This window comes from Suricata suricatta, chromosome 17 (assembly GCF_006229205.1).
Source record: "Suricata suricatta isolate VVHF042 chromosome 17, meerkat_22Aug2017_6uvM2_HiC, whole genome shotgun sequence".
NCBI classification, from domain to species: domain Eukaryota; kingdom Metazoa; phylum Chordata; class Mammalia; order Carnivora; family Herpestidae; genus Suricata; species Suricata suricatta.
The window spans coordinates 19,654,219-19,669,452 of NC_043716.1; the positions used below are offsets into that span (position 1 = coordinate 19,654,219).

The following is a 15,234-nucleotide window of genomic DNA, read 5'->3' on the forward strand; positions in this document are numbered from 1 at the left end:
CCTCTCTCTGCCCAGTGTCTTCAATTGCATCTGCTGATAAGTCCCAGGTCATTCCGATTCTAAATCTTACGTACATGATTTGTTTTTCCTCTCCAGAAACTTTTAAGGTTTTCTCTTTATCTCCATGAGGGTGCATCTTGGTCTGATTTTTTTCTCCACTTACTGCAGACAGGACTCGGCGCATTCTCTAGCTACGGAAAATCACGTGCTTCAGTCGGGAACTTCTCTTGCTTCTCTGGCAAGGTCCTCTTCCCCATTCTCTCTGGTTTGTTATTCTAGAACTCCTGGTAGTAGCATGTTGGACTTCCTGGATTTACCCTCTCGTTGTCATATATTTCTCTCTCCCATTTTCCATCTGTTTGTCTGTTTTATTTTTCAGGAGATTTCCTCAATTCCAACCCTTTTATTTTTTAAAATATATTTTAATTTCTATCAGTTAAACATCTTTGCATGTTATTTTTTAATAGCATCCTATTTTAATGGCTTGTGTTTATGGATACAATATTTTCTCTCATTTCCTGAGAATTTTTTAAAAGTGGTTTGATGTTTCCTTCTGCTCCCTGCATTTATTTTATATTTATCAAACACTTACATAGTGCTCAATATTTTTCAGACACTTTTCTAAGTATTTCTAACATGTTAACTCATTTCAATCTTCCCAACAACCTTGCAAGGTAGATAAATTATATATATATATATATATATGTGTGTGTATATATATATGTATGTATATATGTATGTGTATATATATGTATGTGTGTATATATATATATATTTTAAGTAGGCTTCATGCCTAGAATGGAGCCCCATGTGAGGCTTGAGCTGATAACCCTGAGATCAAGACCTGAGCTGAGGTCAATTAACTGACAGAGCCCCCCAGATGCCTCCAATATTAGTTTTATTTTGAAGTAATGGAACTGAGGCTCAGAGAGGTTATGTAACTTGCCCAAGGTCACACAGCTGGGAACTTGAATAGCTGGGATTTGAACCCAAGCTCTGCTCTGGCTCTCTTTCCTAGAGGTTTCTTTTTTGTTTGGCTGGTGTTGGTTCCTCTTAGTGGCTTCCCCCACCAAAGCCTGGCTTTCTGGCTGTCCACTGCTAAGTACGAGCTACTTAAAAGCTGCACAGTCATTCCTGGGAGTTGGAAGACTTATTAAGGGACTTCGTTCTGGGGAAATCTAACCAGGGTGTTGTATCTGGGGACTCCTGACTGACATTCTCTGTGGATCTTTTCTCTTGAGCCTGTCAGTCTCTCCCGAAAGGGATTTTAGTCCCAGACTTCTGTTTGGGGTTGGTGGGGTAGCTTAGTGTGGCTAGGGGTCTCACTACTCAGTAAGCAGAACTTCACCTCATCCCCTTGGTTTCTGTAGGGTACTTTACACATGTCTCAGCGTTGCCTGGTTTCCCCGCACCCAGCACTAGGCTGTTTCATCTCGTCCTGTGCTGGACTGGGGAGAGGTACTTGGCTAGCTGCTCTGGGCCATGGGAAGGCATCTGAGAGACTTAAGAGCCCTTTTTACAGACTTTTAACTAATCCTCCTAGTTTTAGCCCCACCTCTCATCCCTGTCTTCAGCAGCGTCCATGCCGCCATTCCTGACCTTTCCTGGAGGTTCTGTGTTGACTGCTGTATGGCTTTAGCTGGCTTCTCAGTGTAGACCTTGTCTGCCACACACCAAGTTAATTACCATCCACCTTCCATCTTCCAAAAACTTACTGACATTGACTGTTGTCTTCTTTCCCATCTTCTCTGTCATTGTGGGTTTATACTTTAAAAAAAATGCATGATTGTCATTTATGAGGGGTGTGCGGAGGGAGCCTCTAGAAACACTTATGTTCAATCCACCACGTTCAACCAGGAATCTAGACTGTCAACTTCTCTGAGGTTCTGGAGTTCAGCAGACATATCAAGAGCTCCTTTCACCACTGGGGAGAAGGGAGGCAGATGTTTGGAGTTGGTCTTTGGGATGTACACGGCTGCAGAACCAACAGACCATTTTTCATCCTGGCTGCATCCATCTTCCATCCAATGCTTTTCAAACTGGGCTCCTTGGAGCCCTAGGGTTTCTCAGGAATGGCCATAATAAGCATGGGGCAATCCCATTGAGGTCCCCTTTTCCAAGAGAGCCAGAGAAACTCTATCTTTATCTGTTTTATATACTGGGGCTGTGCTAAAGCTTTTGTTCAATTCAAGGATTCTGCTATTGAAAAAAAAGAGGGGGATAGAAAAGGAGAAGTTTAACAGACCTATCATTACATGCCATTCTCTCTTCAGAGGTGTCACCTGAACCATTTTTTTCCTGAGCTATTTTCATGGCAGTGCTCTTTGCAATCACATTTTTAACATTAAAGGCATGTAGTGAAAAGAGAATTGCTTTTCAGTTCATATGTGGCTTTTTGGCTTGGTTCAGCCACTTAATGAGATGTGTGTTCCTGGGAAGCTTCTCAACCCCTCTGAGCCCCAGTTTCTTCATCCTTCAGTGGGGATTGTAACACCTTGTTAGTAGGGTGGCTGAGAGAATTTGTGGGATAGAAAGTTCATGGCACATAGCAACCACTCATTAAGGCCTGTTTCTCTCTTGCCCTGGTCCCATTGGTGTGCACAGTTATAACATTTCCCCCCCTCTATCAGCATATATATTAACAAATATTTATTGCTCTGGTAGACATCAGTGAGCCAGACAGTCCAAAATCCCTGACCTTTGGACCATGTGTTTTAGGGAAAGGGGATAGATAAGAAAAAAATAATAAATCACATGGTGTATTTTAAGGGGACACATGTCATGGAGAAAAGGACAAGCAGAGCAGATAAACAGGGGTGACGAGTGGGGTGAGTGGGCAGGGTGGCCCTCATTGAGACAGTGATATCTGAGCAAAGACTTGACAGAGGCGAGGCAATTGGCCATGTGGGTCTGAGTGAAGAGAGTCCTAGGAGAAGGAGTGGAGAATGCAGATTCCTTCAAACAAGAGTGTTCCTGGAGTGTTCAAGGTGTCCCAGGGAAGCCAGTGTGGCCAGAGCCAAGTGAACAAGGGGGCAGAGTAGGAGGCAATGGGGCTGGTGGTAGATAATAAGGAACCAGATATTTACCTCTATTAGAGCACAGACTCTCAAAATAATTCCTTTGTTCAAAATTACAATATCGGGTTCATTCTTCTACCATACTAGGATTTGGGGAAATCAAGGCCGACTATATTCAATAAAAAGTGTATTTTGTAGGGGGGTGAATGAAGGCTAGAAGGAGATGAGAAAGAGAGGGGCCCTACGTGAGTCTTTCCAATGTTTGAGCTGTCTAGAACTTGAGTTCATTTGAGAGCTTCCTGTACACAGATTCTGGTTTCCTCAGAGATAGCCCATCCCCAACCCTTGCCCTCAGTCCTCCCTGCCCCAGCACGACCCTTCATGGGACTCTTTCTTGGGAACTCCTCACCCTGATGCCATCCACCCAGCTTCCTCAGGGCTCTTGGGTCCTTCCGTTAACTCACTCCCCTTGTCAACGCTGATTGGTCCAGGCATGGGCCCCTGAATGGGTCAATGATTCCCTTCCTTGTTTCATCTTTCTTTCTTTCTTTTTTAAAAATAGGACACTGGGGAGAGACTCAGAGCAGTCTCATGCTGGTGATAGGATGTGTAAGATATAAAACTATTGGCAGCCACGTGTGAAAAAATATATACATGTGGAAAAGACCTGTCTGTAGTGAGAGAGGATAAGGCGACTCAGAGAGAAGAGAGGTGAGAGAAGGAGAGACCAGAGGGGGCCCCGGTCCTTGTTTCTAGTTGTTTCTGACGCTGCATCCTTGCTCTCCTGCTGTTTGGTTGTTGAAGCTTGCCTTGGATTCCAGGGGCAATACAATTCCTTTTATGCCTAAGCTTGTTTGAATTTGGTTTCTCTCATGTGCAACCTAGATAACCCGCTGCCTATTTCTTTTATCTTTGAAGTTACTCAGAGGCATCTACACCGAGTTTCATTTTTAACAACCTCCCACCTGCCTTCAATTTAATTTCCTTTAGAAAATGCTGGCCATGAAATCTGCACTTCTACGGGCTAGGACAGTTTTCCTATCCCTTTTCTATTTTGTGAGCTCCTCCATGAAAAAGGTTTCCATGGTCAAAGGCGTTTGGGAAATAAGGGCTGTGTACAATATTACTTTCTTGGAGATTCATGATGTAGTACATTAAAGCAATGGATAAACGCATTTAACTTCGTGTAAGCAGCGTGCCCAGATCCTTGTTTTTCTGTAACACATAATATCCCCAATCTTGACATTCCAGAGAGTCCATATGGTCTAGGTCCATGTGTGACAGAGCTTGCTTTCTTTATTTTCTTCTTTCCTCCCTCCCTGTTTCTTTCTTTCTTTCTTTTCTTTTCTTTCTTTCTTTCCTCCTTCCTTCCTTTCCTTTCTTTTCTTTTTTTCCTTTCCTTTTCTCTCTTTTTCTTTCTTAAAAAATGTTTAATTTTGATAGAGAGCGTGAGTGGTGGATGAGCAGAGAGAGAGGGGGACAGAGGATCTGAAGCAGGCTCTGTGCTGACAGCAGTGAGCCTAATATGGGACTCAAACTCACAAAATGTAAGATCATGACTTGAGCTGAAATCAGACCCAGGTGTCCCAAGCCTGCTTTCTTTAAGATGGTATATTCCCTGGGTGCCCTGCAGAAGAATATTTGGCCAAGAGGGCACCTTGGTGTGGTGCATTATCAGCCTGGAAGAAAGGGTACTTTTTGATAATTTTCATAGTCATCTCTATTTGCTAAGCATGAGCCCTATGGGCTGGGTCCACTCCAAGGGGGTGCCTTTTTCAGATTCACTCAGGTGCCAGAGGTCTTTCCAGTCAGCCAGAATTACATCCAGAAGAGTGGTTCCTTCACTGCTTCCTTAGGTTTCCTTTTTTTTTTTTTTTTAAGGTTTATTATTTATTCTTGAGAGAGAGAGAGAGAGAGAGAGAGAGAGAGAAAGAGAGAGAGAGAGAGGAAGTGAGAGATAGAGATAGAGAGCAAAGGAGGGGCAGAGAGAGGGAGAGAGAGAATCTCAAGTAGGCTCTGTGATGTCAGCACAAAGCCTGGTGCAGGGCTCCAACCCACAAACTGGGATCATTACCTAAATTGAAATCAAGACTCAGACTTTTAACCTACTGAGCCATCCAGGTGTCCCTACTTCCTTAAAACTCTGAGATGAACTGTCCACATGGCAAGGCAAGGGTGTGGGAGAGACTCTGCTTTGAGCAGAATGAGATTTCCAAATGTTGAGCTGCTTCAGGACCCACCCATGTTACAGGGTTGGAAGAGGCTCTGGCCCAGGACAGATTGACAATTCCCCCGTGGTCATCATTATTACCCTTCTACTGTCTACAATCTGCAGAGAGCTCTCATATGCTTCCTACAGCCATTCTGTGATGTCCATGGGCTTACTTGTGTTATTGATCTCTATTTTACAAATGAGGAAACTGAGATGCATTCACTTGTCTTCAGTCACATGGCTAGCAAAGGAAAAGCTGGGGATTTCATCTTGGGTCTGACTCTATAGCATCACTTTCCTGCCCTACTACACTACCCATCATCAAGCTGTCTGTGGCTACTTCCTCACAGCCATATTTTAATTCCTTTCTTCTCCATCACCACCCAGATACTCCAATAAAGACTTGGGAATTGTGAGGAGAAAGGAATGCCAAGAAAGTCAGACAGCATCTGTGGGCCACAGGGCTTGGAGAGTCCAGAAGGCAGCCTTCCTCCTGAGGACCACGGGGGGACTAGTCTTGACCACATTCCTTTGGAGCAAACGCCAAGCAGCAAGATGTGGCCATGCCTCCTCAGGTGGGCCCATGGACAAGCATCCCTCCCCTGCCACCTGCCAGAGTCCTCCCCTCACCCTTCAGCAGGTGTGTACCCTCACTCCTAACCACCCGAGGCTCACTCCTCACCAGCCCAGGAAACAAGCAGCTTTGAGGCAACCAGAGTCTCCAACAGGTGCTCATCACTCAATGATGTCTCAGCCTGAAACAAGGAAGCCTGGAAGTAAGGACTCTGACCATCAGTTCCTCATTCCCATGAGCCACATTTCAAATACTCAGTTGTGGCTACTGAATTGGATGGTGCAGATAGAGGGCATTTCTACCACTGCGGAAAATTCTATGCGATAGCCCCGATGAGTCTCTCCTCTTACTGATTTCTGCCAGCCCCAGCCCTTGCTCTAAAGCCTTCCTTCTTCATGAGCCTCCTTCCCACAGCCTCAGAGGCAGTGGTTTAAGTGAGAAGTGCCGGTGGGTCACTGAGAGAGAGCTCAAGCCGCCAGTAGGGGTGAGGCTGTCCTCTTGTGCATTCTGTGTGCCAGTGTGGCTGCCTAATGAGAGGATAAGCCTCTGAAAGGAAGGGGCTCTGGTATCTTCTGTGTCCCTGACCATGCCCTGCACGGTGTTAGGCACACAGCAGGTCCTCCATCATGATTATGGTCCACCGGGGCTAACTGGTGGTTAGCTTGGGTCAGTGCAGCCCTGGCTCGGCCATGAATTTACTGCACGATGTCCAGTACATCCATCATTTCCTGTTGGGCCTCAGTTCTCCCTTCACCAAGGAACAAGGGGATTGGCTGGAATAAGTGGTCTCAGAGCTTTCCTGCTCTTTCCATCCATGTCTGCCGGAGGCAGAGCACAGACCCCCTGGGGTAGGCCCTGTGGTGGGAGCCCATTCTATCAGCAGCTGGTGCTCAGACCCAAGCTGACCCCACGGTGGGCTGTGCTGTGTGAAAGTGTCTGTGATGGGTGCCTGGCGTTGTGAGTGTGAGTGTGTGTGTACACATTTGCTTTTGCCAAACCGAGGCAACAGGGCAGGAAATCCAACATTACTGTGCAAAGGTATAACTAACCTCCAGTCAGGCTGCGGCTGTGAGGTTTCCAGGACTCAGTTTTATTGCTTCCTTTCTCTCCTTTTCCACAGGTGGCTCATTAAACAAATATGTCCCAGTGTCTGCAAGGCAGACCTCTTCCTGGGGATCAAGACCAAGGTCCTAGGGCTCAGGGCTGTCTACAGATCCCCATGGTTGTTCTGGAAAGCCAGGCTCTGCCGGTCGGCTCCCAGGCATGTCAGGCTATGCATGAACCCAGACCTCCCTCTGTTAGCTGGAGGGCAGGGGTACTGAGTTTAGAAAAGTGGATGAGGGCCAACTAAGCGTCTCCTTGGCAAGCAGCAGATGGCCTGGAGCCTGAGGTGAGCCACCAGAAGGCACTGCTGGGGTGATGTGTGTGGGGGCCATTTTGCTTCTCAGCTGCAGACACAGGAGGGCTAACCACACTGTGAGGGAAATGGCTGTGCTCACCTTTCTCCCCACAGGGTGCGCAGGCGACAGACATGGGAGGGAAAGAGAGGTGGTGGGGGCAACTCGGAGTCTGCACTAGGTCCTCCCCTGGGGTAGAAGGCCTGGTTCCCTTCAGAGGCCTGGAAGGCCCGGGCACAGTGAGGGCCAGGCCTCAGGAATCACGGGTGGGAGTGGCAAGAGGTGGGGGCTGGGCTGCTTGGCCTCCACCCACCTCAGCTCCAATCTAAGGGCCCAGGCAGGGCCTCCTTCCTGCTGGAATCTTCTCTCCCCTCATCCTTTCCATGGGGCGCTTCCCCAGGCTCACCTGTGACCCCCTACCCACTCCTCCCTGTTAAGCCTCCAAACACAGCATTACTCTTAGTTTGGGCCTAGTTTGCAACCATGCCCCTCTCCTGTGCACCTCTTCACTTTCTCCATCTGGGGGAGTTCTAGAAGCCTCTGGCATCCTTAGACTTCTTGGCTTCATCACTCTGATCTCTGCTTCTCTCACCTTCTTCTCTGTCTGACCTTCCTGTACCACTCTTGCGAGGACCCACCTGTATAATCCAGGGTAATGCCAAGACTCTGTTCAAATATATATATATATGTATATATATGTATTAATGTTTATTTCTGAGAGACAGAGAGAGACAGAGCGTGAGTGGGGGAGGGGCAGAGAGAGCGGGAGACAGAATCTGAGGCAGGCCCCAGGCTCTGAGCTGTCAGCACAGAGCCCGACACTGGGCTCGAACTCATGAGCCGTGAGATCATGACCTGAGCCCAAGTCAGACGCTCAAACAACTGAGCCACCCAGGTGCCCCCAAGACTCTGCACAGATGCCCGGGGCACTGTCATGCTATCCCTGATCACCCTCCCCTCAGGAAGGGGACGCTGTCTACTGGCCTGGGTACACTCATGTCACACTGGACTGTAATCGTGTGTCTCCTCCAAGGTTGTGTGATCAAGGACCTGGTCTGTTTTCAACTTAATGTCCTTCCTGTGGTGCAAAGCCTGACACAGCATACATGGCTAATGAATAGTTTGCTGAATAAACAAATGAATAAACAAGTACAAGAAATAGCTCTGAGGACTGTACACATGCCCCCCCCCGCCCCACCAGGGGCTCATGCAAGCATGGTGCCAGGGACCTGAGTCCATGCCCTTTGGCTTTCTGACCCTACAAGCTCATCCACCTTCATCTGGCAGGAGGACCCTGCTGTTCTCTCTGCTGGGCCTCCAGCTATCCAGGGATGGGATGGTCAATATGACTGGGAGAGAAAGATGGCTGGTCCCTGTCTTCATGTCTTCCTCTTCTCCTGAGATCAAGCTGCCCAGTTGCCCCATCATACCTTCCTCCATGCCTCCTTCCCAACACCCCCCTCAGCCTCCCTGCCTTCCTTTTCCAGTGTTCCTATCATCTGCCCCCCCCCCCTGAAATCTGAGGAAACCCACAGCATCACAGTCCACACAGGGACATCCTTACCCTTCATTAGTATGTTTTCATGCCCTCCTGCCTGCTCCCTCCCTCCCACAGAGTGTAGTCCCTCATAGCACAGGTCAAGACAGCTCACCTGAAGCAAACCAGGCTTTGAAAGTCCTGTACCCATCCACCATCACCCACAACCCAGGTCGCTATGCCCAGCTCACCTGTCTCTCCCCAGATGGGCAGGTACTCATCTTGCTGAATGTCCAGCATGATCTCCAGCCCGTTGCCTGTCCCGCCCTTGACCGTGGTGAGCAGAGGTTTGCCATCCTCGCCTGAGTTAAACATGTAACACTTCCCATATTTTGTAAACACCTGGGGGAGAGATGAGAGGGAGAGAAGCATGTGAGTGACTTCAGACTAGAGATTGGTGAGACCCGAGAAGTGCAACATCAGGCCAGAGTCCCCACAGCCCGTCACAATCAAGCCCTCTTAGGGACCGATGATTCTTCATTGTGGCTAATGGTCTGACTTTTGCCAAGTGAGATTCTGGCATCAAAGAACAAATCTTGACGCCCTTTGGTGTTTGTTACAACGGGATCTTGTCTCTTCTCCCTCTGGATACTGTCCAGCCTCTCACCCAACCCTGCGTCAACCTGTCCACTTCCAAATGTTGAGCATCATCTGTAAGCCAATCTGCATCTCCAGCCCCAAGCTCTCTCTTGGGCTCCACACACTGATCCCACTGCCCGAGGAGCATTACTTCAGGGGGACCCACAGTCCTCTGACACTCAGTGAGTCCCAGTGGAACAAACTTGCTCAGGTTCCCTGCCCCACCAGATGGGTCTCCTGCACTCATGTCCCAGGGAATAGCATCACCAGGTAATGAAGGGCGCCAGCCAGACCCTCAGAGTGGCTGTCCACTCTTCCTCTTCTTCACCATGTCCAATTAATCAGCAGGGCCTGGCAAGGCTGTCTCTATGTCCAGCTTGCATTTTGCCTTTTCTCTACTGCATTGCCATAACTTAGGACCCAGCCATTGCTTGCTGGGGCAGCTGCAGTTTCTTAGCTGGGCTCCTGGATTCCAGACCACCTTCTCCAGCCCATCCTCCAAGTTCACTATGGTTCATTCTTTCTGAAATGCAGGCCTCATCTTGTTACTCTTATACTTAAAATCCCTCAGGGCTCCCTAGCCCCCTTGGGCTAAAAGCCAGGCCCTCTATACCTAGCCTTCTATGATGCCTGTTGCCTACTCCATCCTACTGCTTCCCATCTGTGTCCATGGAAATCCATGAGCAGGGAAGCTCCATGCATTCGGGGACTATATCTGCTTGTTAGTTGAGGTGTCTGTCTCCAGTGGCTAGTATGGCACCTGGCACAGGGAATGCTCCAGGTATATATGATTAATGAATGAATAAATGAGGGTGGATAGAGCCAGATCAGATGGCTTGCAGCACAAGTGGATGTGCCCTGCTGGTTTATACACTTGTGGCTTTCTATTCGCTGCGTTTGCTGCCTGTAACTCCTCTCACCCCTCTTCTTGCCTAGACAGTTCTTAGCTGTTGTCCAAGACTGGACTGATGTGTCTGCTCCAGGAAACCTTTCTGAGCCCCTGTTCCCCTCACTCCTTTACCATGGCAGCTTATCACATGGCCCCAAATAGTTGGTCTTATATCTCTTCTGAACTTGATTCTGCTGTCCACTTATGGGCCAAAAACTTAACATATTGTCTGGCGCACAGTAGGTGTTTGTACCACTTTTGCTTGATGGATTACATGATTACAAAGATGTGGTGTGATGGGCTGGGAAAAGCCCAGGGCAAGGGATGCAGAGACCTTTGTCCAAGTTTGATGTTGCCGCTTGTTAGTCATGAGACTATGGGTGAACTAAGTTAACCCTCCAAGCCCCAACTTCTCCTTCAATAAAATGGGAGTCCTTTCCTTAGCTACCTCTCAAGGTTCCTGAGAGGATCAGCTGAGGTAATACTTGCAAACATGCTTTGAAAACTCTAAAATCTTTCTACAAATGCTATGGGTTATTATGGTTACATAACTGCTTTGGAACCTCGAGCTGACGCCAAATTACATCTGGCAAAATTGGCTGGAAGGGAGCCAGGCCAACTGTATTGGGTTCCTGCAGCCACTGGGGTTTGAGGCCAGGCCCCCGCTTGGCCATGCTCCACTGCACTGTCCCCACCTGCAGAGAGGAGGCCACAGGGAGGCTGTTGGCTTCCTATTCTTCAGTGCGGATGAGGATGGGGGCGGTGGGTAAATAGCAGGGGTGAGGGCTGAAAGCTGCTTTCTCATGCAGATCTTGAAGGCCAGATGGAAGGAAGGAAGAGAGGCCTCTACAGTGTGCCCGACACTCTGCTAGACACTCATCTATGTTATCTCATTGAACCCTTGCAGCCACGACTGCTGTGGGTATTGCTGGTCCCATTGTGCAGAGGAGGAAACCAAGGCTCGGGGATGTTAAGTGACTCGCCTAAGTCACACAGCAATTAAGTAGCGATGCTAGCATACAAGTCCATGAGTGTCTAATGCATATGCTCCTTCTGGATGTGTTCTCCTGAGTCTTTATCATTGCGACCCTTCAAGCCATATGCTGTTTCTCTGTGCCTTGCTTTCTCCATCAGCCAGTCAATAGTCATGCATGTGCTCCTACTATGTGCAGGGATTATGAGGATTGCAGAGAAGTACAAGCCTTACTATCTGGCTTCAGATTTCACATTTTCTTCGCTGTCTAAGATGTCTCTGAGTCCCTGGCCAGCTGCGCTAATTCAGGACAGCCAAACTCTTCTCCTTTAGCTTCATGGGAGTGGGGGGGGGGGCACAGCTGGAACATGATTTTTCAAAAAAAACAAACCCTGAGCTTTATCATAACTATGGTGTATAGCAACTGCAGTTGGCTAACGAATCTGTCCCTTGGAGAGATGTTATCGGGGACCACTGTAATGAACAGATGAGAGAATTTTATAGTTAGTGTGTCTTTTGCAAGAGGTTGAACACATTTGGAGTGACTTCTGGGTGCTCTAATAGAATTTTTCTCTGTAGATCCGCTAAATAGGCTTGTTGGTTCCAAAATTAATTATACTATTGCTTATCTATATGAGGAGATTTGTAAGGAAAAGTACATTTCAGCTTTGCACCAGATTACTACAAATTCCAACCACCTCCCGCCCCCACCTGGTACTTGAACTCCAGAATACTGGGCTGAGGTTAGAATGTGAAGCCTCCTAGAGTCAGCAGATCCCAGCCCAGTGTCTGAGAGCCCAGGTGTGCTGTGTGGGCACTGCCGATAAAGGTCATGGACGCTCTGTGAGCTCCCGAGGGTGATGACGAGGTGCGAAAACTCCGAGGGGTGTGACAGACCATCCTGCCTACCCACAGGGGAGGAGACACAGGCCTGGGGGAGAGGAAGCGATCCGCTTGAGGCTGCACAGCAAGGGCATGTCTGTCTGGGACCAGGCTCTTGGTTCAGTCTGTGCTCCCTTTACACCAGCCTCTCCCAGCGTCCCCACTTACAGTCTCTAGAGGATCGCTACCTTCTGCTGGTCATTGACAGAGTGCCTGCTCTGTGTTGGGCACTGGGCTGGCACCACAGAAACCTCATGCATCAAAGTCTTCCCCTAGAGAGGGAGCAGGCAGGTCTTTGTGATAGAGACCCCTTCCCCGTCCTTGGCTGGCCCCTTGCCAGGCCTGGTGCTCTTCCTAGGCCCAGGTGGTGGCACCTATCAGGGGAGTGTGGTCAGGGTGGTGGTGACCAGAGAGGTTGGACGCTGAAGGGTGACCACACCATGTCTGAGAGATGGCCCAGTTCTTTCTCAAGTCAGGGTCACCATAAAGAGGCCTGGGGCTCCTAGGTGGCTCAGTCAGTTAGGTATCCGGCTTGGGCTCAGGTCATGATCTCACAGTTTGTGGGTTTGAGCCCCACATAAGGCTCTGTGCTGACAGTTGGAAGCTGCTTTGGGATTCTCTTTCTCCCTCTCTTTCTGCCCCTCCCCTGCTCTCTTTCTCTCTCTCAATAATAAATAAATAAAGTTAAAAAAAAAAAAGAGGCCTACCCTCCTTCTACAGCCTCCTGGTGCATTTAGGATAAATCCCCAAATCCTCACAGGTCCCTGTATGGTTTGGCTCGTCTCCTGTCCTCCCTTCTCTCATGTGCTCCTAGCACACCAGCCTCTTTTGTTCCTGGAATGCACAACAGGCTCTTCCCCCTGCAGTGCATCCCACAGGCTGTTGATTCTGCCTCTGGTGTTCTCCTCACACCCTCTGCTTGCCTTCCTGTGATCACTCCCTCCGAGGCCTCTCTCCACCACCCTCCACCCCTGCTCCCGGTCTCCCTTTAAGTTGGGACGTCCTGTCTTAACGACCTCACACCTCCTGCGCCTATCAGGGTGTGTAACTAGAGGGTTGTTCATGGGATCATCTGTGGGACATGTCTTCCTCTAGACTGTAAGCTCTCAGAGGGCAGGGCCTGGGTCTGTTTGAATGAGTGAATGAAGGGACCCCGAGGTGCTGCCAGCCCATATCCCCTTGCCCACCTCTGGGAGGTGCCCTTCGGTGCCTGCCAGCCTTGCTGATTCTGGCTGGAGCTGGGCCTGACACCTTATCCCTTCCTCCCCCCCTCTCCCTTTTCTGCAAAGCCCTTCTCAGCTTCCCACTTAATTGTACCTAAGCTGTTTCACTTGCTTCTGCATGAAAGTATTAGAAGATTTAATCCTTCAGGAGCTAAGACAGTCTACCTTTGTGGGGGCAGGAGAAGGGGCTCAGAGACAGCGAGGCTCACGCTGGCTGCACCAGCCTCCCTGCTTGTGCTGCTGAGCCCGCGGCTCCCGCCTGGTGTTTCCGAGAGCATTATTTTCCTGTCTGCTCAACATCAAAGTCTTCAGAGCTTTTTACAAACACACAATTCTGCTACAAACTTGGGACAAGATGCTGTTCTCCTTCTCCCTTTCGGGCCATAATGATGTGTGTGTAACACATGCTTCAGATTGATGTCTTATCGTCCCCAGCCAGAAAATATAATTGATTGAAGTCCAGACTGTCAGCCCAGCTCCTTCAGACTGGCCGTCTCCCAGGCATCCCTCTGCTCTCCCGGTGAGTGCTGACGGCCCCATCGTGGATGGCAGGCCTGGGTCTGCTCAGTTGCTAAGAGTCTGGAATTGCACTCAGTCAGATTGTGTAGTAAGAGAGATGCACATTTCAAACCTGGATCTCTAGTGGGGAGAGGTGTGGATCCTGAGATAAAAATGAACTCCGTGCCCGGCACCTTCATTGCTAACATTGGCATGGTGCATTACGGTATAGACAACTTATGTACGGCGTCATCTTCCTCAGTGGCTCCACGAAGGGGAAGAAACTAACAGTTTCCTGAGCTTGTCCTCTGTACAGGCCCCTGCTTGGCAGGTCCATCAGTGTTCTCTCTTTCCTGATTATGGCCCAGCTGTCCTGATGGCAAAGCATCTGGTAATCACATCCCTATTTTATAGTTGAGGGGACTCAGGCTGCTGAGGGGGTGGGTGCTAGAGCTGGGACTCCAGGGGACACTTTATCACCAAGGAAGTCACATGGAAGGAAGTCTGGGATTTGGGACCAGACAAGATGCCATCAAGGCAGATCCCTATTTACTTGTCAAATCCGTGGCTGCGAACATAGCATTTTCTGTTCCCAGTGCATTTCCTCTTCTACAAACCCAGCAAGATAATCTCTTTTTATTTATTTTTTGAGAGAGAGAGAGAGAGAGTACAAGCAGGGGAGGGGTAGAGAGAGAGAGGGGAACAGAGGATCTGAAGCAGGCTCCGTGCTGACATCAAAGAGCCTGACGCAGGGCTTGAACTCACGAACCATGAGATCATGACCTGAGCCCAAGTTGGACACTCAACTGACTGAGCCCCTAGCAAGATAATCTTTCCATGTATTTGGAGGGCCTAAATGAGAGACTGTAAGTGGATTGGTTTGGAGGTTACATAATAGACAACATTACGAGTTATAAATCCATACTAGGGGGAGCCACTATGTTTTTCCTTTTCAGCAGAAAAGAGATTGATCATTTGGGTTATGGGTAGGGAGCCAACAATGAATTGAAGAATGGGGGTTGAGGGTCCCTGTCCTCTCTGCGTGTGCCCCTGCAAGACCAAGCTTATCTCAAAGTAGTTAGAGGAGATGAAGAGCACTGTGTGCTTCTGATTGCTTATCCCTTAATAATGTTAAGACTGTTGTTGAAGCCCTGGGCAGCCAATGAGATTACTGGGGACACGGAATTTTGTAGGAGAGAGAGATCAAATCTGCATTTGATAATATCATCCTCAGTGGGGAAAAACTGAGAGCTTTTCCCCTGAGATCAGGAACACGACAAGGGTGTCCACTATCACCACTGTTATTTAACATAGTGCTGGAAGTCCTAGCATCAGCGATCAGACAACAAAGGGAAATAAAAGGCATCAGAATTGGCAAAGATGAAATCAAACTTTCACTTTTTGCAGATGACATGACACTCTACATGGAAAACTCGACCAACTCCACCAGAAG

At 48.7% G+C, this 15,234-nt stretch overlaps 1 protein-coding gene across 1 annotated transcript in view; it reads right to left on the minus strand.

Moving 5' to 3' along the window:
• The window catches only part of ASIC2 (acid sensing ion channel subunit 2), a 989,591-nt gene that overhangs the window by 75,727 nt on the left and 898,630 nt on the right, over positions 1-15,234 (minus strand). The window contains exon 2 of the mRNA XM_029928684.1: positions 8,929-9,079. Within this exon, the coding sequence (XP_029784544.1) occupies positions 8,929-9,079 (151 nt within the window). The remainder of the gene's footprint in view (positions 1-8,928; positions 9,080-15,234) is intronic.